The sequence below is a fragment of the Taudactylus pleione genome, unplaced genomic scaffold, assembly GCF_031769625.1.
Source record: "Taudactylus pleione unplaced genomic scaffold, aTauple2 ptg000867l, whole genome shotgun sequence".
Taxonomy (NCBI): Eukaryota; Metazoa; Chordata; class Amphibia; order Anura; family Myobatrachidae; genus Taudactylus; species Taudactylus pleione.
In genome coordinates this window covers 917672-944351 of record NW_028285269.1, presented here as the reverse complement: position 1 = coordinate 944351, position 26680 = coordinate 917672, and the positions used below count along the sequence as shown (strand labels likewise).

General features: G+C 49.7%; 1 protein-coding gene across 2 annotated transcripts in view; it reads left to right on the top strand.

Annotated features, from left to right (window-relative positions):
• LOC148474224 (tRNA wybutosine-synthesizing protein 4-like) overlaps positions 1-26680 on the top strand; it is a 289412-nt gene that overhangs the window by 96897 nt on the left and 165835 nt on the right. For both annotated transcript variants that reach the window (XR_015872909.1, XM_088458915.1), the window contains exon 5: positions 13709-13898. Coding sequence is in view for 1 of the 2 variants with exons in the window: in XM_088458915.1 (XP_088315041.1) it covers positions 13709-13898 (190 nt within the window). In the remaining variant the exon portion in view is untranslated. The remainder of the gene's footprint in view (positions 1-13708; positions 13899-26680) is intronic.

Below are 26680 nucleotides of genomic sequence, written 5' to 3'. Positions count from 1 at the left end.
CGTTCGGATTTAAAAAACGAATCTTATTGGGTATCAGCTGTCACGAGTTTTGGATAGCCAATAAGATTCGGTTTTTAAAACCGAACGGAACAGAGTAGAACCGAATCCGCTCACCCCTACTTTGAACCCTTGGATATGGTGGACTTGAGATGGATGACAGCGAAGACACTTTTCCTCCTCGCCATCTCTACAGCTCGCCAATTTTCTGACTTGGCAGCATTGTCATGTCACTCGCCGTATCTGATCTTTCATCAAGATAGAGCTGTCCTCCGTACCAAGGCAGGCTACCGCCCTAAGGTGGATTCCCGTTTTCACATAAATGAGGAAAATGTAGTAATGGCCTCTCAGTCTTCAGACCTGTCTACAGGTGAAGCTGCCTTAGATGGGGTTAGAGCTCTTTGTATTTACGTGGACCGTACCAGTTCCATCAGGAAATCTGAGTTATATGGATTTCGACAGAAGATGAGAAAAATAAACACTTTTTTGGGGGGCACTCGTTGATAAATAGCGTATTTATATAAAACTTACATATTATGAATAATTTGTATTAAAAGTTATTTAAAAACAAGAAAACTGCTCAGTATGAAAAAGAGCAACGAGAATGTATAGCAATATAACTAAATTAAGGAGCACAAATGCCCTTTATAAAGCAGTGTGATTCAAATGAGGAGCACAAATGCCCCTGTAAGAAAAAGCAACGAGAATATTTTAAATAATATATATCAATCCAGAAGCATTGATGCTTCAATCTTAGCGCTTTATTATATGGATTTCATAAGAGTCTGGCCAGGGAGCAATCAGACGTTGGCTCGCTGGCTTCGTATGACTATTTCACAAGTTTACACTCCGACTGCTCTCCCTGTTCCTAACAGGGTAACAGCACATTCCACTCGGTCAGTGGGACCATCGTGGGCGGTAGGACATGGCACCTCGGCTGAACAGCTTTGTAAGGCAGCCACTTGATCTTCTGTGAATACGTTTATCAAATTCTATTCTTTTGATATGTTTGACTCCCAGGATGCTTCCTTTGGGAGGTGGATTCTCCTCTCTGCTCAGGAGCATCCCCACCTTTAAGGGAACTGCTTTAGGACGTCCCCAAGGTAGATCCTGTGGACCCTATGGAACCCGAAGAAGAAATACAGAATGATGGTATAACATACCTTTGATAATTCCTTTTTCTTCGAGGTCCACAGGGCCCCCACCCTGACACACCTTGCCTCAGTCGGGATCTGTTCTTTAAGCCTTTTGTTCACAGATTCCCTCTTCATACGATTGAGTGTTTTATTGTGCAATTTTTCTTTCTTCTACCCTCTCCGTATCTTGCCGGAAGGCTTGGTTACAAGCTGAATGTCTGTGGCTGGGGGTGGGGTATATAGGGAGGAGAACCAGTGCATGCTGGGAGCTCCAAACTTTTGCTGTTTGGTGCATTGGATGTGATCCAACTATATACCCTAAGGTAGATCCTTTGGACCCTATGGACCTCGAAGAAAAAGAATTATCAAAGGTATGTTATACCATAATTCTGTATTTAACAGGCAGGGTAAATACTGGCTGCTTTTGCATGTAACCTACAAGTGCTGGACAGCTTTATTGTTAAAGTAACAACTACATGAATGGTGGGACCCAAGGTTTCCCAGCAGAACATTGTGCAGACTATCACACAGCTTCCATCGGCTTGTCTTCTTCCCATAGTCCATCCTGGTGCTATCTCTTTCCCTGGTAAATGATATACACGCACCCAGCCTTCCGCATGATGTAAAAGAAAACATGATTCATCAGATCAGACCATCATCTGCCATTGTTCCATGGTCCAGTTTTAACACACTGATATTTTAGGCACTTTTCGCAGTAGACAAGGGTGTAGCATGGCAGTCTGACCAGTCTATGGCTACGTAGCCCCGTACACAGCAAGCTGAGATGCCCTGGGCCCCCGTACACAGCAAGCTGAGATGCCCTGGGCCCCCGTACACAGCAAGCTGAGATGCCCCGGGGGCCCCCGGGCCCAGCAAGCTGAGATGCCCCGGGGGCCCCCGGGCCCAGCAAGCTGAGATGCCCCGGGGGCCCCCGGGCCCAGCAAGCTGAGATGCCCCGGGGGCCCCCGGGCCCAGCAAGCTGAGATGCCCCGGGGGCCCCCGGGCCCAGCAAGCTGAGATGCCCCGGGGGCCCCCGGGCCCAGCAAGCTGAGATGCCCCGGGGGCCCCCGGGCCCAGCAAGCTGAGATGCCCCGGGGGCCCCCGGGCCCAGCAAGCTGAGATGCCCCGGGGGCCCCCGGGCCCAGCAAGCTGAGATGCCCCGGGGGCCCCCGGGCCCAGCAAGCTGAGATGCCCCGGGGGCCCAGCAAGCTGAGATGCCCCGGGGGCCCAGCAAGCTGAGATGCCCCGGGGGCCCAGCAAGCTGAGATGCCCCGGGGGCCCAGCAAGCTGAGATGCCCCGGGGGCCCAGCAAGCTGAGATGCCCCGGGGGCCCCCGGGCCCAGCAAGCTGAGATGCCCCGGGGGCCCAGCAAGCTGAGATGCCCCGGGGGCCCAGCAAGCTGAGATGCCCCGGGGGCCCAGCAAGCTGAGATGCCCTGGGCCCCGGGGGCCCAGCAAGCTGAGATGCCCCGGGCCCCCGTACGCCGCAAGCTGAGATGCCCTTTGTGTTATGACGCCTTTTTTTAGCCAGCATTAACTTTTTCAGCAATTTCAGCTACATTAGCTCTTCTGTGGGATCGGGCCAGACCGCCTGGCTGTCACCCCCATGCGCATCAATAAACCTTGCGTGCCCATGACCCTGTGGCTGGTTCACCGGTGTCTTTCCTTGGACCACTTTTGGAGTTGCTCTGAGCAGGTCATTTAGACATCACAATACATTTGCCCCTTTTTCCTGATTTTAAGTGAAGCCCAACCTATATTTAAGTGGAAAAGGTGACAGAAAATGATCAAATACAATTAGATATAGCACAATGGATATTATATGCAGACTAAGTACACATTAGCCATATATTATACCAGTGGCACCCGTAGTGCCAGCACAGGACGCAGTCAGCGGCGTACTATAGAGCCCATCTCAGCTGTATATTTACCCCTGGGCAGGGTGGAAGGGGGTATTGCCGACCTTGGTAATTATATTATTACATTGTGTTAGATATTTGAAATAAATATAAAGTGCTTAAAAGACTTATGCAATTTTTCTATTTAAAATATATATAGCCATGTAATAGCTGTAACATGGTCTGCAATACACCCTTCCACCCTACCCAGGGCTAAAAATACAGCTTATTATCAAAAATGGAATTATAGAAAAAATTTTTTTTAATTTATATTAACAAATGAACTACCTCAGGGCTTCTGACGTTGTGTCACAGACTGTCACTACCGTTATCTGGCGACATCGCAGGATCCCGTTACACAGGTGTGGCGGAGGGGCCGGCATGGGGCCACAGGGCAATCACAATCCGTGTCAGCAGGCCGGCATGGGGCCACAGGGCAATCGCAATCAGTGTCAGCAGGCCGGCATGGGGCCGCAGGGCAATCAGTGCGTGTCAGCAGGCCGGCATGGGGCCGCAGGGCAATCACAATCAGTGCGTGTCATCAGGACGGCATGGGACCACGACTTACACACCACGACTTGCCTGAATACGGCACGCACCACGACTTGCCTGAATACGGCACGCACCACGACTTGCCTGAATACGGCACGCACCACGACTTGCCTGAATACGGCACGCACCACGACTTGCCTGAATACGGCACGCACCACGACTTGCCTGAATACGGCACGCACCACGACTTGCCTGAATACGGCACGCACCACGACTTGCCTGAATACGGCACGCACCACGACTTGCCTGAATACGGCACGCACCACGACTTGCCTGAATACGGCACGCACCACGACTTGCCTGAATACGGCACGCACCACGACTTGCCTGAATACGGCACGCACCACGACTTGCCTGAATACGGCACGCACCACGACTTGCCTGAATACGGCACGCACCACGACTTGCCTGAATACGGCACGCACCACGACTTGCCTGAATACGGCACGCACCACGACTTGCCTGAATACGGCACGCACCACGACTTGCCTGAATACGGCACGCACCACGACTTGCCTGAATACGGCACGCACCACGACTTGCCTGAATACGCCACGACTTGCCTGACGTGAGTGAGCTGCCAGGCCCTGTGCTACTCTGCTATCGCTGGAGCGTCTTTTTTGCTGAAAATGCGTCTAGGGCGCACCGGCAGACTGCTGGGATGTGGCGCTGGTATATCTGTGTGCAGGGATGATCATCATTAGTACTGCGATAAAACTTGCCAGGTATGGAGCCTTCATCAAAGGATGCGGTTCAAGAGTCATAACTGCTACATGCAATAACCTGTTCTAAGAGGAATGTCTAGTGGGTATAGTTACTAACGTCAGAGTTTTTAGAAGAGGAGATGTTGTCCATAGCAACCAATCAGGTTCTAGCTATTATCTTCTACAAGGTGCTAGTTAGAGTTAAGTAGAATCTGCTTGGTTGCTATGGGCAACATCTCCACTTCTAATAACTCTAACGTTAGTAAATATACCCCTAAGAGTGGAGATGCTGAGGGAATGAAGTGCACAGTGTTATGTCTGGTCAGATAGCTGACAATATGGGACTGGCTGATGGGTAGCGGCTGTCACTGTACTAGCAGTAAGGGGGGGTGAATGTACATCACCACATCTAATAACTCTAACGTTAGTAAATATACCCCTAAGAGTGGAGATGCTGAGGGAATGAAGTGCACAGTGTTATGTTTGGTCAGATAGCTGACAGTATAGGACTGGCTGATGGGTAGCGGCTGTCACTGTACTAGCAGTAAGGGGGGGTGAATGTACATCACCACATCTAATAACTCTGACGTTAGTAAATATACCCCTAAGAGTGGAGATGCTGAGGGAATGAAGTGCACAGTGTTATGTCTGGTCAGATAGCTGACAATATGGGACTGGCTGATGGGTAGCGGCTGTCACTGTACTAGCAGTAAGGGGGGGGGAATGTACATCACCACATCTAATAACTCTGACGTTAGTAAATATACCCCTAAGAGTGGAGATGCTGAGGGAATGAAGTGCACAGTGTTATGTCTGGTAAGATAGCTGACAGTATGGGACTGGCTGATGGGTAGCGGCTGTCACTGTACTAGCAGTAAGGGGGGGGGAATGTACATCACCACATCTAATAACTTTGACGTTAGTAAATATACCCCTAAGAGTGGAGATGCTGAGGGAATGAAGTGCACAGTGTTATGTCTGGTCAGATAGCTGACAATATGGGACTGGCTGATGGGTAGCGGCTGTCACTGTACTAGCAGTAAGGGGGGGGAGAATGTACATCACCACATCTAATAACTTTGACGTTAGTAAATATACCCCTAAGAGTGGAGATGCTGAGGGAATGAAGTGCACAGTGTTATGTCTGGTCAGATAGCTGACAATATGGGACTGGCTGATGGGTAGCGGCTGTCACTGTACTAGCAGTAAGGGGGGGGGGAATGTACATCTCTGATTTTCTGAGACATCACCACATCTAAACATACATAAGACATTTGGATAACATGGATAGACAATACCAGCGCATTGTGAATCCACTATCTGTCTAGTCGCTATTTCTTTTCTCTTCCTCTCGTATATAATATAGAAGACAGAATGAAATGATAAAAACGGATGTGTAGAAATGTCTTTCAGACAGGGAAGATCAATGACGCCCCTTGTGATTTAGGAAAGGGTGATAAGGCGTGCCCCAACTCACATACAGAAGGTGGTTATATGCATAATAAGGTTTCTTTGCACATTGGGACCCTTCGGGCACTCCCCGTATACCCAAGTGGAGACGACAAGATGGCGTACTCTACTCACTCAGGGTGAAGGGATAGATCAAGCATATAGAGGTTTCTTTAACAAGTGGTCAGATCTCAGGTGATGATAAGCGTCCCCTCACTCATGGTAATATCAGTGTAGATATACTTCCAGCATTAGGCTGGGTATAGTGTATAACTAATGAATTGTATTGGTGAGTTATGTGCAATTGAAGGTTCTTATACACAGTAACCTTTATATTGTTCTATTCTGGGGTATTAATAGTAGCAAATCTTAGAGTTAGTGTAAAGAAAAAACAGTTATAAGTTAGTGTTGTACTCTAGAATTCTTCCCATATCAGTTAATTAGACATTTAGAGACGTATTCAATTTGAGCCGCGATAAGTTAACGCGGCCCAGACTTAACGCCGACTTCGCCTGTTTTGGAGGTGGAAAAGTATCGCGTGCGTGCACGCTTTACCCCGTATTCAAATTGAAAGTACATGTAAACGGGACCCGGCGATACTTTAACAAGCGGAAAGTACTGTCAGTTTTGGAGAAATCAGCCTGACACCTCCCAAATGATGCTCTGACATGGGGGTTCTCTATGGTACCCCCCGATTTGGCTTGCTGAAGGTATTTGGTGTTTTTAAATGGGCTCAATAGCTGCTAAATAGCGTTTTTCTATACCTGATGCTGAATAGTATTTAGGAGTATTTTTTCCAGAAAATAAATTATCCCAGCAAATTTTGGGTACTTGAAAATGGGGGTGAGCATATTTAAAGTTGAAAAAGTGAAGATGAAAAAATTGTGAAAAACCCACCTGCCGCAAACACCTGTAATCAAAAAAACCACTTGAGGCATACTTGGGGACCCCCCAGAGTCAAGTTCGCTAGCTTTTAAGTTTGTACCCCAACATTTTCTTTTTGCCCCATTTTTCAAAGTAAATTTTTGGGGTGCCCTTAACTTTTGTTTTTTTTGACACCGATTACCTTTGGGGGACTGTCTGAAGGCTGCATGGGGGTTCCCGCAACGTTTCACCCCCAAACCCCAATTCTGCACTTTCTACTTCAGGGTCCATAGGGTATCCACAGGATACCTTGGGGTATAGGTGTGACGTCAGTCGCAGGGCACCAAAGAGTTAAGCTTTCAGCCTCCCAGGATGCACTAGGTCCCCCTCCTATACCCCGCCCCCGGGCCAAGGCACCTTAGTTTAGTTTGGTGCCCGGCCGGAGTCGGGTGCACCTGTTGGAGTGGGGGCTAGAAGAGCCCCTGAAGCTTTTTCTTCATGCAGCTGTGGCTGCACATCTGGATGAACAGCATGGACAGTCAGTCCTGACGTCCATGCTGTCTTCCCTACACCCCGCCGGTACCAGAACGCCGGTACTGATCCGGGGATGCTGGTGGGCGTCTGGGGTCACAGCTAGCGGTGACCCCAGATGCTCCGGACCATGGCCGGATTCAAGGGGGACAGAGGTAAGCAGCGGGGTCCCGCGGTGGGTCCCCGCTGATCACATGGTCCTAAGTCCCCAGGCAGGGGGCTCCCTGGGGACTGGCTGCAGCGTGGAGCCAGGCGACCAACCTGCGCTTCCACTACCCCCTGGGACAGTGGACCGCAGCAGAGCGGTAGCGCTGCGGCGTCCCAGGGGTTAAATGCATGCCAGGGGAGCGTGCCTTCCCTGTCTCACAGCCGGCGCCTCCCCCGCTGCACACAGCCCTCTCTGCACTGTGCTGACTGGTCCTGTGTCAGCGCTCCTCCCCCAGGCCAGCTTCTCTCTGCTCCTCGGCGGCCATCTTCTCTGCAACGCATGGTGAACGCTGCTGGAAGTCTGGAAGGAAGCATCGTGGTCTGGGTCCCCCCGCATACCTCTCCTACGCTGTGGCTCAGGTCTGTGTATGCAGCGCTGTGTCCTACCAGGCCCTGTGTCTGTGTAGTTGAGTGATCAGCGCTGTTAGTGCAGGAATTGTTATTTCTCTGCATTGTATGTGACTGTGCTAGCGCTGCCTGTAACTTTTCTTCTCTAAACTGTCAGCTTTATTACTGTCCCTGTTCTTTCTGCTAAAGCCCTTGCGGTGCGGTGCTGCAGGGTGGTCTCTCGCCTATTTAATACTTAATTGGTGAGAGAGGTCACATACATGGTGCCATCATGTCTGAAAGTGATTTTCCCCTCCGGCTACAGTGTACCACGTGCAAAGTACCGTTAGCGGAGGGGGAGGGTAGCGCGGAGGGCCTTTGCCGGCAGTGTTTGTCCATGGCGCGGCCTATTACGGTTACAGCACCGGTACAGGAGCCGCCCTGGGCTTGTTTCGCTCAGGCGTTAACAGCTTTAGTGGGCCAGTTAGCTCCGCAGCCCGCGTTTACTCCGATGGGTTTGTCCCAGCAGTCTGTGGTGTCGTCACCCATGCAGGGGTTCCCACGACAATTGGTGGTACCCCACAGTCTCCCTATTTCCCCGCTCCCGGGTTCTCAGGAGCCAGCGTGGGTTAACTCCCTGACGAGTTCTGTACAGCACTTGTCGGATGTGTTGCAAGGGGAGTCTGTGATGCGGCCTCATAAAAGGCCGGTGGCGTCTCTGTCCGCTCCTTATGAGGATGACGAAGGGACGTCTGATGATGGGGAGATTCTGGATCCTTACGATCAGGAACCTCTCCATACTAAGGACGCTGATGCTAAGTCCAAAGTATATATTCCTGGACTTATTCGGGCGGTCCGCACAGCCTTGGTGATTGAGGACGAAGTTCCCCCAGCGGCTAAATCTAAGTATGCCTTTTTCAAAGATGTGAAGGGCGATGCCACAGTCTTTCCTCTTTCGGGTCAGTTGGTGGACCATTTAGAGGAGGCGTGGAAACAACCTGGCAAAAGATACCAGCTGCAGAGACGCCTGGCGGTGGCTTATCCGTTCGCGGATAATTATTTTGCTAAGTGGGAATCCCCTCCACAGGTGGATTCTCACGTGACCCGTCTTGTCCGTAGTGCCACATTGCCGATGCCATCCATGTCCTCCCTTAAGGATGCTACGGACCGCAAGGTAGAAATCTGCCTGAAGTCCGCTTATTCCCTTGCAGGGGGGGCAGCACGGCCGGCTATGGCCATTTGCTGGGTTGCCAGAGCGATGGAGCGCTGGGCGGATTCATTAGAGGCTTCTTTTGAATCCGACTGTCCGGCCGAACAGGCGGAGTTGATTGGCAATCTCCGTGATTCGGCCACCTACATCAACGAGGCGGCTCTAGACATTAGTACTCTGGTGTCTAGAATTTCTTCAGCAGCGGTAGCTGCTCGTCGCACCTTGTGGCTGCGATCCTGGAAGGCGGACGCAGATTCTAAGAAAGGTCTGGAAGCGTTGCCGTTTACCGGAGAAGTTCTCTTCGGTCCGGATCTGGATAAGATTGTGGCCACGCTGGCGGCAGCCAAATCTGCTTGTCTCCCGTCGGCCGCTGCTCCTTCTGGTTCTGGACCATCGTCCTTTCGGTCATCTAGGGCCCAGGGCAGGCCCAAACCACAGTCGTTTCCTCGACAGGCTGGCCCTAAGAAATCGGTCAAGCCCCGGAAACAGGCATGGAGTACCAGACGTCCGGCCCCCAAGCCAGATGACAAGCCTGCGGCCTGACGGTCCGGGTCTCCCCTTGGGGGATCCTAGGGTGGGAGGCCGCCTGCTGCAGTTCTCCCGGTGTTGGTCGTTCACTACGACAGACACTTGGGTTCTGGAGGTGGTCTCCCACGGGTACGCCCTCTTTTTCCGGCACAGACCCCCGGCTCGATTCTTCACCACGGGTCTACCATCAGACCGGAACAAGGCTACGGAGCTGCGGAAGGTATTGCACACTATGCTCCAGGCTGGAGTTATAGTGCCTGTTCCATTCTCCCAGAGGGGCCAGGGTTTCTATTCAAATCTATTTTTGGTACAGAAACCCAATGGGTCATATCGTCCGATTCTCAACCTCAAAGCACTCAACAAGTCTTTGCGGGTCCCGAAGTTTCGGATGGAGACCCTACGGTCCATCATTCTGGCGCTGGAACCTGGGGACTACATGGTGTCATTGGACATACAGGACGCTTACCTGCAAGTCCCTATTCTTTTGCGCCATCAAGAGTTCCTTCGGTTTGCAATCCGCAGCGACCACTTCCAGTTTCGGGCGTTACCTTTTGGCCTGGCGACAGCACCACGTGTTTTCACCAAGGTGATGGCGGTCATGGCGGCTTCTCTGCGGCTGCAAGGAGTCCGCATGTTGCCGTACTTGGACGACCTGTTATTGGTGGCAGGATCTCCAGAGTTCCTGTTACACCACTTGGACCTGACCATTGCACTGCTGCAACGGCACGGCTGGCTAATCAACTGGCAGAAGTCCACTCTAATCCCGTCTCGGAGGATTCTGCATCTTTGAGCCTTATTGGACTCGGGACAGCAAAGGATCTTCGTGACGGAGGACAAGATCTCTGCTTTACAGTTAAGGGTGCGCAGTTGTCTGCACAGCCGCCGGGTGTCCTTACACTCGGCGATGAGGTTACTGGGCTCCTTGGTGTCGGTGTTCGACATGGTGGAATACGCCCAGTTTCACTCCAGACCTCTGCAGCACCTGATCCTGTCCAAGTGGAACGGGCTGCCTCAGTCTCTGAAGTTCCAGACGATTGTGCTCACCCCGGAGGTTCGCCTGTCCCTTGCGTGGTGGTTAAAGACGACCCACCTCAACAAGGGACGTCCGTTCTGGGTTCCAAATTGGGTCCTGTTGACAACGGACGCCAGTCTTCGGGGCTGGGGAGCAGTTTCGGGTCCACACTTGTTCCAGGGCAGGTGGACGCCGACAGAAGCGGAGTTTCCAATAAATATCTTGGAACTCCATGCGGTCTTCAATGCTCTCCTGCAGGCACAGCGGTTTCTCCGGGGTCACCCGGTGCAGGTCCAGTCGGACAATGCTACCACCGTGGCCTACATAAACAGGCAAGGAGGAACTCGCAGTCGGGCGGCTCTCGTAGAGGTCTCTCGGATCCTGGTTTGGGCGGAGCGCAATCTTCCGGCCATATCAGCGGTCTTCATCCCGGGAGTGCTAAATTGGGAGGCGGACTTTCTAAGTCGCCAGGACGTTCATCCAGGGGAATGGTCCCTGCACCCGGACGTTTTTCAACTACTGGTGGACAGGTGGGGTCTTCCAGAAATCGACCTCATGGCGTCCCGGCACAACAACAAGTTGCCGGTGTGCGGGTCTCGCACAAGAGACGAAGGGGCGTCTCTGGTGGATGCTCTGTCCGTCCGGTGGACGTTCAGGTTCGCATACCTGTTCCCTCCGGTCTCCCTTCTTCCACGGGTGATCCGGAAATTCAAACAGGAAGGAGGGACGCTCCTGTTGATAGCTCCCGCGTGGCCCAGACGGCACTGGTTCTCAGACCTTCAGGGTCTGTCCGTGGACAGTCCTCTGCGGTTGCCGCTACGACCGGACCTTCTGTCTCAGGGTCCTTGTCTTCACCCGGACCTGACTCGGCTGTCTTTGGCGGCGTGGCTGTTGAGACGGCCATGCTGAGGTCCCGGGGGTTTTCCAGCTCTGTGGTGCGTACCATGTTACGAGCTCGGAAACCGTCTTCCGCAAGGATATACCATCGCGTGTGGCATACGTTCTTCCAGTGGTGTCGACCGAGAGGTTATGCACCGCGGGAGTTTCGTCTGTCTCGGATTCTCGCCTTCCTGCAAGCGGGACTAGATCATGGGCTTCGCCTTGCTTCTTTGAAGGTACAGGTTTCGGCCCTATCTGTCTGGTTTCACCGTAGGATTGCTACAGTCCCGGTTGTGCGCACCTTTATGCAAGGTGTTCTCCGTATTCAGCCGCCCTTTGTTCCACCTGTGGCGCCTTGGGATTTGGCTGTGGTCCTGAGGGCTCTCCAAGGACCGCCGTTTGAACCACTGGGCTCAGTGGATATTAAATGGCTAACAGCTAAGACTGTTTTCCTTCTGGCCGTTGCTTCAGCCAGACGTGTTTCTGAGTTAGGGGCTCTTTCTTGTAGACCCCCTTTCTTGGTTTTTCATGGGAACAGGGCAGTGCTCCGCACTCGGCCCGAGTTTCTTCCCAAAGTTGTTTCCCAGTTTCATGTTAACGAGGAAATAGTTGTTCCGGCCTTTAACTCACCGGGTCTTTCCGTGGGTGAGGCCTCTTTGGATGTTGTGCGGGCCTTAAGGACTTATGTTGACCGCACTTCTTCGTTTAGGAAGTAGGACACTTTGTTGTCCTCTATGGCTTCTGTAAAAAGGGTTGGCCTGCTTCAAAGCAAACTTTGGCAGCCTGGATCCGTATGGCTATTTCTGAAGCTTATCTTCATGAAGGCCTACTGGTCCCTCCTTCTCTGAAGGCTCATTCCACTAGGTCTGTGGGTCCTTCGTGGGCAGCTCGACGTGGTGCCTCGGCAGTTCAGATCTGCAAGGCTGCTACGTGGTCTTCTGTCCATACCTTCGTGAGGTATTACAGGTTTGACACCTTCGCCTCTCAGGATGCTTCCTTCGGGCGGCGGATTCTCCTTTCTGCACAGGAGCGTCCCCACCCTTAAAGGATACTGCTTTGGGACATCCCCAAGGTATCCTGTGGATACCCTATGGACCCTGAAGTAGAAAATATGAGATATGGTAAGAACTTACCCTTGTTATCTCTATTTCTACGAAGTCCATAGGGTTCCACAGGACTCCCGCCCTGTCGCACCTGTGCTGCAGATGGGCTTTGCTCTGGTCACCGGTTTTCCGTCTCCCTCTGGTGAGAATGTGATTCTTGTATGTGTCCAGATCTTTGTTCTCTCTCTTCCTTCTCCTCCTCCGGCCTATGGCTTGGTAACTAACTGAGGTGCCTTGGCCCGGGGGCGGGGTATAGGAGGGGGACCTAGTGCATCCTGGGAGGCTGAAAGCTTAACTCTTTGGTGCCCTGCGACTGACGTCACACCTATACCCCAAGGTATCCTGTGGAACCCTATGGACTTCGTAGAAATAGAGATAACAAGGGTAAGTTATTACCATATCTCATATTTTTTTCCGCCTCCCATTCATAGGCGATACTTTTCCGCCTATTACATTGCATTGATTTTCTGCCTAGGCGGAAAGTCTTTCAAATTGAATATGGGGTAAAACCAAAACAGACGATAATGATGTCATTGGTGGAAACTTAACGCGGATTCGGACTTAACGCTTCAAATTGAATACGGGCCTTAATTGGTCATTTTAATTTACGATTCCTGAAATGTGTATATGTAACGCATGTATATCCTATTTGTTGCAATAGTTTGGTGAGCATATAAAGTTCTACTTGGAGACATATTCAGGTAAAGATATAAGAGGAAACCCCCCCCCCTGTGTTGTGTTGTGGTGTAGGAAAGGAGGAGGACCAGGAACAACTTAACATTTACAAATGACACACTATAGATCCTAACCACGCCGGGATATTACACACTATAGATCCTAACCACACCGGGATATTACACACTATAGATCCTAACCACACCGGGATATTACACACTATAGATCCTAACCACGCCGGGATATTACACACTATAGATCCTAACCACACCGGGATATTACACACTATAGATCCTAACCACGCCGGGATATTACACACTATAGATCCTAACCACGCCGGGATATTACACACTATAGATCCTAACCACGCCGGGATATTACACACTATAGATCCTAACCACGCCGGGATATTACACACTATAGATCCTAACCACGCCGGGATATTACACACTATAGATCCTAACCATGCTGGGATATTACACAAGCAGAGTCGCACGGGACCTGGCACACAGGGAAGGGCTGTTTGGCACGACTGCAGCAATAGTGTATGAAAACACTTCTGTACATACAAGCACAGCACAAGTTTTGTCTCTCTACATACTTACAGCGTGTATCTCTGTGTGCCATTCATTTACAGGTGCTTTCTCTTGGGTGCGGCTTTGACTCTCTCTATTTCCGAATGTGTGGAAAGGTACCAGGAAACACGTCTTTCTGGGAAGTTGATTTTCCTCCTGTGATTCAGCGGAAATGTCGTCTAATTGAAGTAACTGAGCCCCTAAAAGTCATGCTGGGAGATAACTGGGGCATCCCCGGCTGTAATGAGCATGGTTAGTGATAGTACATTCATCTCTCGTGTGTAAATGAGAATAAGTCACATATTTCCTAGTGTAATAATTGTGTAGTTTCACCACCTCTTACATAAAACACTTACACTACATAAAGACACAGAATTTGATGGCAGAAAAGAACCACTTGGACATTCTAGTCTGCCCCTTTTTTTTAACCTCTTTGGTAACCTCATACCTATTTAATTGTTAGTTCTTTGTACGGATATCCTCATGCCTATCCCAAACATGTTAACATTGTTCTACTGTCTAGCCCAGGGGTTCCCAACCACGGTCCTCAAGGCACACTAACAGTCCAGGTATTAGGGATAGCCATACTTGAGCTCAAGTGACTTAATTAGTGCCTCAGTTATAGTGATGTAACCATCTGTGCACAATCATGGATAACACTAAAACCAGGACTGTTAGTGTGCCCTGAGGACCGAGGTTGGGAATCACTGGTCTAGCCTCTACCACCTCTGATGGGAGCTATTCCACTCATCTACTACCCTTTCTGTGAAGTCATTTTTCCTCAAATTTCCTTTGAACCTACCTCTCTCCAGTTTCAGTACATATCCTTGTGTTCTAATACTCCTCTTCCTTTAAAGAATGTTTCCCTCTTGTACCTTGTTAAACTCCTTGATATATTTGGCCAGGGCCCGAGTTACGTGAAGCAGCTTCTGATCCCTTACCGTCCCTCTCGATTACTGCGATCAGTTGACAAAGGACTATTAACAGTACCTATAATATCCCGGAATTCAATTGGGGGGTCAAGCTTTCAGCTTTGTGGCTCCAAATCCATGGAACTCGCTTCCTTCCACAGTTCGAGAAGCTTCCACTCTAGAATCCTTCTAAAATAGACTGAAGACTTTCCTGTTCACCCAGCATTTCACTAATGTCCCTTGTTAAGCTTGTTTTGTATTGTATGCTGTAAAGCTCGGAAGGCAGTGCTATATAAATATTATTAATGTGAACGTTTCTATCATGTCCCCCCTATCCCTTCTCTGCTCCAAACTATACATAATAAGATCTTTTAGTCTTTCCTGGTAGGTTTTGTGGTGTAGACCTTGCACCATTTTAGTTGCCCTTCTCTGTACAGTCTCTAATGTATTATATCCTTCTGGAGATAACGTATGGCCTCCAGAACTGAACACAATATTATAGATGAGGCCGTACCAATGACCTATACAGTGGTATTATCACTTCCTCTCCCTATGCACCAAGCATCTGACTTACCTTCCTCATTGCTTTGTTACATTGCTTACCAGACTTTGGGCTTTATTTACTACAATCCTTATTTTTAATGCAGATTGTAGTGTGATATTACCGACTGAATTCGCATTTCGATATCACAGGGATTTACTAAAAATCCCTTGTAGGGACAAAGCTTGCGATAAAGCTCTGTCCCTGTGTATCCCCTCCGCAACCTTATCACAGTATTTTTGCAGAAAAATACAGTGACAAGTGCACACGCATGTGCCGACCAGCCGTCGCTAAGCCCCCCGCTGATAAGCACCGCCCCGCAACCCCCCCTCCCTTAATTGCACTTACCTGCAGTGATCGTTGCTCCGGTGATGTCCTCCGTGGCTCCAGTCAGCTGACATCCCATCCTGCACTGGGAGTTGGTCATGTGACGACCGGACCCCAGTGCAGCATGGGAGACCAGCTGACCGGAGGGAGGACATCACGGGAGTTTTTTTTTTTGTACTATTTTTTTTTTCTACTTCAGGGTCCATAGGGTATGCACAGGATACCTTGGGGTATAGGTGATGACGTCAGGCATCGGACACCACAGAGTTAATTTTCAGCCTCCCAGGATGCACCGGGGTCCCTCTCCTATACCCCGCCCCTGAGCCAAGGCAAGCCAGTATCGTGGGTGTCCAACCAGGAGTCGGATCACATTCACAGAGGGGGGCTGTAATGATCCCTGAAGATTCTTCAAAGAGCTGCTGTGGCTGCACAAGATGAGCCTTACAGCATGGACAGTCAGTACTGACGTCCATGCTGTCACTCCTACACCCCACCGGACCACAACGCCGGTACTGATCCGGGGATGCTGGTAGGTATCTGGGGTCACAGCTAGCGTTGACCCCGGATTACCAGGATTGTGGCCGGATTCAAGGGGGCAGGGAAGCGGTGGGCACCCGCCGGTAACACAGTACTTTGGGTCCCTAGGCAGGGGGCTCCCTTGGGATAGGTACTGTTCCTGCATCTTCCACTAAACCACCAGGGACAGCGGACCGCGACAGGTGCGGTACAGCGCGGCGTCCCAGGGGTTAATAGCATGCCAGGGGAGAGCACCTACCCTGTCTAACAGCCGGCACCTCCCCCGCTGCACAGTGCCATTCCACAGCGGTCTGAGCGGGCTGTGTCAGTGCTCCTCCCCCGGGCCCTGCCTCCTCTCTGCTCCTCGGCGGCCATTTTCTCACTACATGTGCTGGGAATGACAAACGCTGCTGGAAGCTGATACAGGCATCGCGGTCCGGGTCCCCCGCATACCTCTCCTCCGGTGTAAGGTCAGTGTATGCTGCACTGCTCCTACCAGGCTCTGTGTCTGTGTAGTTGATCTCAGTGCTGATAGTGCAGGATGTTATCTGTGCATTGTATGTGACTTAAATGCTAGCGCTGCTGCCTGTACTTTCATTTCTGACGATCAGCCATTTTACTATCCCTGTTCTTCTGCTAAAGCCCTTGCGGTGCGGTGTTACAGGGTCCTCATTGCCTCACAGTAAAAAGTATTGTCTGTGAGGGGAGTCACATACGCTCCATTACACTCATCATGTCTGAGAGTGAACGTGAATTTCCAAATGTAATGTACCAATAGCGGAGAGTGAGGGTCTCACTGAGGGGTTATGTCGGGCATGTTATATAATTTCACGCCCGATTACTGTCACTACGCCTCTGCTGGAACCGCCCTGGGCCTGTTTTACTACGGCACTTACAACCCTGGTGGGTCACCTGGCGACACCCCCTGCGCTTCCCCAAATGGGTTATCGCAGCAGTCATTCGGGTCATCACCCATGCAGGGGTTCCCTAGACAGTTGATGGTACCCCAGTGTCTCCCACTGTCAGCCCCCCAGGTCTCCCAGGAACCTGTGTGGGTGAATTCATTGTCCAATACAGTAAAGCACCTGACGGACGTTTTACAGGGGGGAGTCATTGCGGCCCACATAGCGGCCTTTAGTGTCTCAGATTGCTCACTATGAGGAGGATGACATGACGTCTGATGACCGAGAGATTTTTGACCGCTCAGACCAAGAGCTCTCCCATACTAGGTTGGTGGAATCTAAGTCAAAAATGTATACACCTGGCCTTATACTGGCAGTCCGTGCGGCCTTGGTTATTACAGATGACGATCCCCCCCGTGGCCAAATCTAAATATGCCTTCTTTAAGGATATTAAGGGTGATGCCACTGTATTTCCTCTATCTGGTCAGTCAGTGGATCATTTAGAGGAGGCGTGGAAAAATCCAGGTAAGCGGTACCAGCCTCAGAAAGGTTTGGCTTTTGCATACCCCTTTGCGGATAATTATTTTTCCAAATGGGAAACCCCTCCACAGGTGGATTCTCATGTCACACGCCTAGTGAGGACTGCTACATTGCTCATGCCCTCCATGTCCTCTTTAAATGATGCTACGGATCGCAAGGTGGAAATATGCCTAAAATCCATTTATTCCCTTGCGGGGGATGCAATGGCCGTGTGCTGGGTAGCCAGAGCCATGGAGTGTTGGGCTGATAGCTTGGAGATGTCTCTAGACCCTGACTCGTCACCTGAGCAGATGGAGTTAGTGGGTAACCTCAGAGACTCAGCTACGTACATTAATGAGGCAACCTTGGATATAGGGCTCCTCACTTCCAGAATCTCCTCGGCAGCGGTGGCGGCTCGCCGCACCCTCTGGTTGCATTCTTGGAAAGCAGACGCAGATTCCAAAAAGGGATTGGAATGCTTGCCCTTTAATGGGCCCTGAACTGGACAAAATTGTGGCCACTCTGGCAGCAGCTAAGTCTGCGTGTCTGCCATCGCCGACAGTCCCATCAGGGTCTGGTACTTCATCCTTTCGGCCCAGGGTAAGTTCAAAGTGCAGTCCTTTCCGAGACAGGCAGGGGCCAAGAAATCTGCCAAGCCAAAGAAGCTTGAAGTACAAGACGTCCAACTCCTAAGTCGGACGATAAGCCCTCTGCCTGATGGGATGGGCCTCCTCTTGGGGGACCCCAAAGTGGGAGGCCGACTTCTTCAGTTCGCCCAGTGCTGGTGTCTCACAACCGCAGACACTTGGGTAAGAGAAGTGGTCTCTCAGGGGTACGCCCTCTCCTTTCGACGGAGGCCTCCCAGTCGGTTTTTCACCACGGGCCTTCAGTCAGGTCAAGACAAGGCCCAGGAATTCCAGAAGGTGATCCACTCTATGCTCCAGGCTGAAGTAATAGTGCCGGTCCCGTTGTCCCAGAGAGAATTGGGGTATTACTCCAATCTCTTTCTGGTACAGAAACCCAATGGGTCTTACAGGCCCATCCTCAACCTCAAATCACTCAACAAATTTTTGAGGGTTCCTCGGTTCAGGATGGAGACTCTGCGCTCCATCATTTTAGCAATGGAGCCTGGGTATTTTATTGTGTCGCTAGATATTCAGTTGCAGATGGCGCTGAAGGACCTCTGGAGACCTTGCCAACTGCGGCAGGTCGTCCAGATAAGGTAACAGGCGGACCCCCTGCGTCCGCAAGTGAGCTGCCATGACTTTGGTAAACACTGGAGGCGCTGTAGCCAGACCAAAGGGCAGTGCCTGGAATTGGAAGTGTTGGTCTTTTACTGCAAACCTGAGGAAACGCTGGTGTGCTGAGACAATAGGAATATGCAGGTAGGCATCCTGAATATCTAGCGACACCACCCTTAAAGGTGGGTGGGACATCCCCAAGGTATCCTGTGGACCCTGAAGTAGAAAATAAGAGATCTGGTAAGAACTTACCTTTTGTTATCTCTATTTCTACGAAGTCCATAGGGTTCCACAGGACTCCCGCCCTGTCGCACCTGTGCTGCAGATGGGCTTTGATCTGGTCACCGTTTTTTCTGTCTCCTTCTGGTGAGAATGTGATTTTTGTGTGTTCCAGACTTTCTTCTCTCTCTTTGTTCTCCTACTCCGGCCTATGGCTTGTTACGAAACTGATTTGCCTTGTCTCGGGGGCGGGGTATAGGAGAGGGACCCCGGTGCATCCTGGGAGGCTGAAAATTAACTCTGTGGTGTCTGATGCCTGACGTCATCACTTATACCCCAAGGTATCCTGTGGAACCCTGTGGACTTCGTAGAAATAGAGATAACAAAGGTAAGTTCTTACCATATCTCTTATTTTTTTTTATCAGCGTATGGTGTGTGTAGCAGTGATCAGCGTGTGGTCTGTGTAGCAGTGATCAGCGTGTGGTCTGTGTAGCAGTGATCAGCGTGTGGTGTGTGTAGCAGTGATCAGCGTGTGGTGTGTGTAGCAGTGATCAGCGTGTGGTGTGTGTAGTAGTGATCAGCGTGTGGTGTGTGTAGCAGTGATCAGCGTGTGGTGTGTGTAGCAGAGATCAGCGTGTGGTGTGTGTAGCAGAGATCAGCGTGTGGTGTGTGTAGCAGTGATCAGCGTGTGGTGTGTGTGTAGCAGAGATCAGCGTGTGGTGTGTGTAGCAGCGTGTGGTGTGTGTAGCAGTGATCAGCGTGTGGTGTGTGTGTAGCAGAGATCAGCGTCTGGTGTGTGTAGCAGTGATCAGCGTCTGGTGTGTGTAGCAGTGATCAGCGTGCGGTGTGTGTAGCAGTGATCAGCGTGCGGTGTGTGTAGCAGTGATCAGCGTGCGGTGTGTGTAGCAGAGATCAGCATGTGGTGTGTGTAGCAGAGATCAGCGTGTGGTGTGTGTAGCAGCGTGTGGTGTGTGTAGCAGTGATCAGCGTGTGGTGTGTGTGTAGCAGTGATCAGCGTGTGGTGTGTGTGTAGCAGAGATCAGCGTGTGGTGTGTGTAGCAGTGTAGCAGCGTGTGGTGTGTGTAGCAGTGATCAGCGTGTGGTGTGTGTGTGTAGCAGAGATCAGCGTCTGGTGTGTGTAGCAGTGATCAGCGTCTGGTGTGTGTGTAGCAGTGATCAGCGTGCGGTGTGTGTAGCAGTGTATCAGTGTGTGGTGTGTGTAGCAGAGATCAGCGTGTGGTGTGTGTAGCAGTGATCAGTGTGCGATCTGTGTAGCAGTGATCAGTGTGCGGTCTGTTTAGACCACACAGCTGATTACAGGGACCGACTCCCGGCTCTGCTCTTCCCGTTAGAGCGGAGCAGGAGTCCGGTAACTGAGGGAGACCCAGGATAATGCTACCTCCAGGTGGCGTTATTATCACAGGGCTTTCCCTGGTATTTTTTCACATTTTATTTTTAGTAACTTTGGTCAGTTCACAATTCCCATTACAATTATGGGAAATGCGATCTGATTACTAAAAATAAGTGATACTTAGCGGTTGCAGCAGAATTTTACGAATTCTACTCCAATTGCCCTGTAATAACTAGGTGATACTAAAATAATGTGAAAAGGGTGTGACAACACAAAACAGCCTTTATCACTTTATTTTAATAAAAATAATGTTAATAAATAGAGCCCTGTGTCACCTGAGATAGTGACTCCTAGATCCCTTTCCTCTGCAGTACTTTCCAGTATAGTGTCATTAATACTATATTTAGCCTTTATGTCACCTGAGATAGTGACTCCTAGATCCCTTTCCTCTGCAGTACTTTCCAGTATAGTGCCATTAATACTATATTTAGCCCTTTGTCACCTGAGATAGTGACTCCTAGATCCCTCTCCTCCTCAGTAGTTACCAGTATAGTGCCATTAATACTATATTTAGCCCTTTGTCACCTGAGATAGTGACTCCTAGATCCCTTTCCTCTGCAGTAGTTACCAGTATAGTGCCATTAATACTATATTTAGCCTTTATGTGACCTGAGATAGTGACTCCTAGATCCCTTTCCTCCTCAGTAGTTACCAGTATAGTGCCATTAATACTATATTTAGCCCTTTGTCACCTGAGATAGTGATTCCTAGATCCCTTTCCTCCTCAGTAGTTACCAGTATAGTGCCATTAATACTATATTTAGCCCTTTGTCACCTGAGATAGTGATTCCTAGATCCCTTTCCTCCTCAGTACTTTCCAGTATAGTGCCATTAATACTATATTTAGCCTTTATGTCACCTGAGATAGTCACTCCTAGATCCCTCTCCTCCTCAGTAGTTACCAGTATAGTGCCATTAATACTATATTTAGCCTTTATGTCACTTGAGATAGTGACTCCTAGCTCCCTTTCCTCCTCAGTACTTTCCAGTATAGTGCCATTAATACTATATTTAGCCCTTTGTCACCTGAGATAGTGACTCCTAGATCCCTTTCCTCCTCAGTAGTTACCAGTATAGTGCCATTAATACTATATTTAGCCTTTATGTCACCTGAGATAGTCACTCCTAGATCCCTCTCCTCCTCAGTAGTTACCAGTATAGTGCCATTAATACTATATTTAGCCCTTTGTCACCTGAGATAGTGACTCCTAGATCCCTTTCCTCCTCAGTAGTTACCAGTATAGTGCCATTAATACTATATTTAGCCTATAAGTCACCTGAAATAGTGACTCCTAGATCCCTTTCCTCCTCAGTAGTTACCAGTATAGTGCCATTAATACTATATTTAGCCCTTTGTCACCTGAGATAGTGACTCCTAAATCCCTTTCCTCCTCAGTAGTTACCAGTATAGTGCCATTAATACTATATTTAGCCTATAAGTCACCTGAAATAGTGACTCCTAGATCCCTTTCCTCTTCAGTACTTTCCAGTATAGTGCCATTAATACTATATTTAGCCTTTGGGTTTTTGAAACCCAAGTGCATGATTTTGCATGTATTTGGTTTAAACTGTAGCTGTCATGTTCTTGACCATTCCTCTAGTCTACCTAAGATCCTCAGTCATTTGTTTTACCCGTCACTGTGTGTCTACCATATTGCATACGTGTGTCATCTGCAAAAAGTCAGAATTCCCCTTCTCTACCATTTGCAATGTCTCTAACAAAGATCCCAAACACTGGTCCAAGTACAGATTCCTGGGGTACAGATTCCTGGGGTACAGATTCCTGGGGTACTCCACTGGGGTACAGATTCCTGGGGTACAGGTACCTGGGGTACACCACTTGTGACCTTTCCATTCAATATACTACAACACTAGGCCTGATTAAGCTTTAGGAATAGAGTAAGATAGAGCAAGTAACACTACATCTTAGTAACACCGTGCTGCACTGCTGGGGGGGGGGGTAATTAGATGTCAGTTCGGGAGCTTCCGAACTGACATCTAATTACAGTGTTGACAACAAGGCTGTGCAGTATTTGTAAGCTACATATGAAAGCAGCAGTATTTACCCCACATTCAAAAAATCTATGTATTTGCCCCCCATGCATTGTATCATGGTTTGTCCAGGTATACAGTTGCTTGCTTTATCTTACTCTATTCCCAAATCTGAATCAGACCTTTTGTTTCCTATCCTGCAACCAGGTTCTTTGTCACAGTGCGCCGGACCCCGACTTCCACTTACTGGGTCCGGCAGCACTGTAGTCTGCGGCGGGTGGCAAGTCCCCAGCGGCTGCTGCCATGATGTCTCCCCCGGGTCCCCCCGCATGCCAGCTTGGATTGCAGGTGGCCGCGGCTCTCCTAGGAGCGCGCGCCGTCCTGCAAAAATATTTCAAGGCAATGGCGCGCCAAATTGGCGCGAGATTTGAACGTCCTCTATAAGAGGAAGCCTCTGGCACCAGACAGGTGCCAGAGTATAGGCTCCATTCCATACTCCAGCGTTCATTGCACTTACCTGTTATCCTGATCCTGACCTTGGCTTGTTGTGACTCCGATTTCGTCTGACCCCTTGTACTGCTCCTGATATCTGGTTCTGACTTCGGATGATTCCTGTGACCCGTTTATGTCTGCTCCCTGGAACCGTCTCATCTGTTTGGTTCTGACACGGCCTGTCGACTACGTTTATTCTTCTGCACCTGATCCTGTGTCCACCAGTACCTGTATAGGGGAACCTAACCTGAGGGCTGCGACCAGTGTGTCAGACGCAGCCAAGCCCATACCTTCTTGCAAGGGTCCTTGGTGAATACCGCTGGCACATTAGACTCCGCGCCTCAGGTATAGGTCTAGCCAATTCCCTAAATACGGGCCACCATTCCATCCGAGAGTTGTGACAGAATACTCTGGCCGAAAACATGGATGCTATTGGTAATCCGTCACCACGAGAACTGCTCGAGAACTTACTTGCTAGAGTCGAGAAGCAAGAACAAGACCAGGCTCAGATTATGCAGTGTTTGCAGACACTGATGCAGCAAGTTGTTGTTGCTCAAGCACCTTCGGTACAACCAGGGCCATCTACTACGGCACCAGCCGCAGGGGCTTCCACACCGATATGGATTGCGAATCCTACAAAGTATGATGGAGAACAGACAGGCTTTCATGGTTTCCTGAACCAGTGCTCGATCCAGTTCGAAGACCAGGCAGCAAATTTCTCTTCAGTCAGAACTAAAGTGGAATACATAATCTCACTATTGTCAGGTCAAGCATTGGCTTGGGCCTCTCCATTGTGGGAAAGAAATTATCCACTTGTCAACAACAGTACCGAGTTCCTGAGAGCCTTTCGGAAGGTCCTTGATGAACCTGGGCGAGTATCCTCTGCAGGGTCGGCCATCTTGCAACTGAAGCGGCAATCAATCTGCGAGACAGACAGTATGCCGTACAGTTCCGAACCCTTGCTTCAGAATTGGGGTGGTGTCACGGCTACAGACACTTGAGACTCCTGAGAAGAGTCAGGCTTACTAGGAAATATAAACTGAGGTGGTTTTAGGAATGACCTTTTCATGAAATATCACTGGCATGAAATAAAAGTAAATAGAATTTATTTAAGAACAAAAACTGTATGGCAAAGTTCCACATTAAATCTCTATAACACAAAGTTCATGACATGCACTAACAGGTGCAGGGGTATGCCCCTGTGAGAAACAAAGTTCAAAGTACACACTGAACTGGTGTGGGGTGAAACCCCGAGTCTGGCACAAAGCTAGGGCCTCAAGAGGATGGAGGTCAATAACAGGGTTGAGCCCTGTAGCGTGACGGAGGTCCGGAACAGGGTTGAGCCCTGAGATGTAACAAGATCCGGAATGAGCTTAAGCCCTGAGACGTAATGAAGATCCGGAACAGGGTTGAGCCCTGAGACGTAATGAAGATCCGGAACTGGGTTGAGCCCTGAGACGTGATGTGGGTCCGGAACAGGTTTGAGACGTGATTAGGGTCCGGAGCTGGGTTGAGCCCTGCGATGTGATGAAGGTCCGGAGCAGGGTTGAGCCCTGCGGCATAATGAAGGTCCGGAGCAGGGTTGAGCCCTGCGGCATAATGAAGGTCCGGAGCAGGGTTGAGCCCTGCGGCGTAATGAAGGTCCGGAGCAGGGTTGAGCCCTGCGGCGTAATGAAGGTCCGGAGCAGGCTTGAGCCCTGCAACGTAATGAAGGTCCGGAGCAGGGTTGTGCACTTCGGCAGGATGAAGGTCTGGAGCAGGGTTGAGCCCTGCGATGTCCACAGCATACACCAGGCACAGCGGGGATCTGGCAAGAGTCCAAGGAAGACCTGAAAGTAACATTGCACAGACAATGAGGCATAGTTGTAACAGGCTTTATACTAGAGGTCTGTGATCCATAGGAAGTTCATAACATGTGACCCAAATAGAATCAGGTTTGGAATAATAAGCAATCAAGGAATCCAACAACCTGACGACACCTAAGAAACTGATCACTTTAACTCTCTGCACACTGCATGTGATGAACGACAGCAACCAGGATAGATCCTCCAACGACCACAATGGAACTTCGGCAAGTGTAGTTTATCTTTATGTACTGAAATAGTCAAAGTCCTGACAGGTGGAACAATGAAGCCTTGGTTGCTGCATTTATGCAGGGACTGTCAGATCAAAATAAAGATGTCAATGCATCCAGGGAATTGCCAACGTCCTTGGACGACTTGATCTCCTTGTGTATCCGAGTAGACCTTTGTCACAGAGAGAGAGCATGAGAAAAGGAACAATCTCGTCGCTACACTTTTAAGCTGGCTCCACGATTCATGGCACCAATTGAGTCACCAGAAGAATACATGCAGGTTGGAAATCTTGTCTTCCTGCCGCAGAAAGAGAAAGGAGGTTCAACAATAAACTTTGTACTGAGGCGAATCAGGCCACCTCCTCTCTGGCTGTCCAAAGCGTCCGGGAAATGAGAAGGCCTAAATGATCGAGTGGTGGTCAGTTTAGGTGCATTGAAATACACCCCAAAAAATCAAGTTACTTCCCAGATTTCCATCAATGTAACCCTGGTCGTGGGAGATTCCTGTGAAGAAGTCAAAGCCTTTTTGTATTCAGGTGTCTGACAATTTCATCATGGCTAAAAAGGTCCAAGAGTTAGGTATTGCTAGCATGCCACTGCAAAAACCCCTTGGCATCATTGGCGTGGATGGAAATAAACTTTCCATGGCTACCATTCATTCTCAGATGACCGAAATCGCCATGCAAATAGGGGCTCATCATTGGGAATCAATAACATTCTATATTCTCCCGTCAGCCAAATGTCCTGTTATCCTGGGTCTTCCTTGGCTTCGCAAGCATGCCCTTGTCTTAGACTGGAGAGAACTGCAAATCCTGTCATGGGGTTCTCAATGCCGAGGGTCTTGTTTATTATCTGTCAAACCAGCTCATCGCATCATTCGGACCTCCATTGTCTCGTTGGAAGATCAGCTTCCGGCACCATACCAGTCCTTCAGAGATGTGTTCAGCAAAAAGGCCGCTGAGACGCTTCCTGCCCATCGGGAGTGGAATTGCGCTATAGATTTATTGCCTGGAAAGGTCCCACTTGGAAGAATTTTTCCCCTCTCACTTCCCAAATCCCAGGCAGTTACTGAATACATTACAGAGAACCTGGAATGTGGATTTATCAGAGAGTCTAAATCTTCTGCTGGAGCGGGTCTCTTCTTTGTTAAAAAAAAGGATGGGTGTTTGAGACCATGCATTGATTACCGGGGCCTGAATGCAATTACCATCAAGGATCAGTCCCCGCTACCCCTGATTTCAGAACTCTTTGATCGAATTAAGGGGGCAAAGATTTTCACTAAGCTAGATATTCGCTGGGCCTACAATTTAATCAGTCCGATCTGGAGACGAGTGGAAAACGGCCTTTAACACTCGAGATGGCCACTACGAATACTTGGTTATGCCTTTCGGATTAAGTAACGCCCCAGCTGTATTTCAAAAATACATGAATCATATTTTCCAGGATCTGTTGTGGTGGTGTATTTGGACGATATCCTAATATTCTCTGAAGATATAGCAAGTCATCGTCAACATGTTTGTGAGGTGCTGTCTCGTCTCCGAGCTAATCAGCTTTTCTGCAAACTTGAGAAATGCTCTTTTGAACAGAATGAACTGACATTTCTGGAGTACATAATTTCGGGTTCCTGCCTTCGAATGGACCCAGAAAAGCTTGCAGCTATTGTCAACTGGTCCGGCTCAGTTGGATTGAAAGCAATACAACGCTTCCTGGGCTTTTGCAACTTCTACTGCCAATTCATCAGGAACTACCCTTCCATCACTGCTCCCATCACTGCTCTTACTAGGAAGGGTCAGGACACTCGCGAATGGTCAACTGAGGCAGAGGAAGCCTTTGTCCATTTAAAGCAGCACTTCCTTTCAGCACCCATCCTGAGACAACCTGATTGTCAC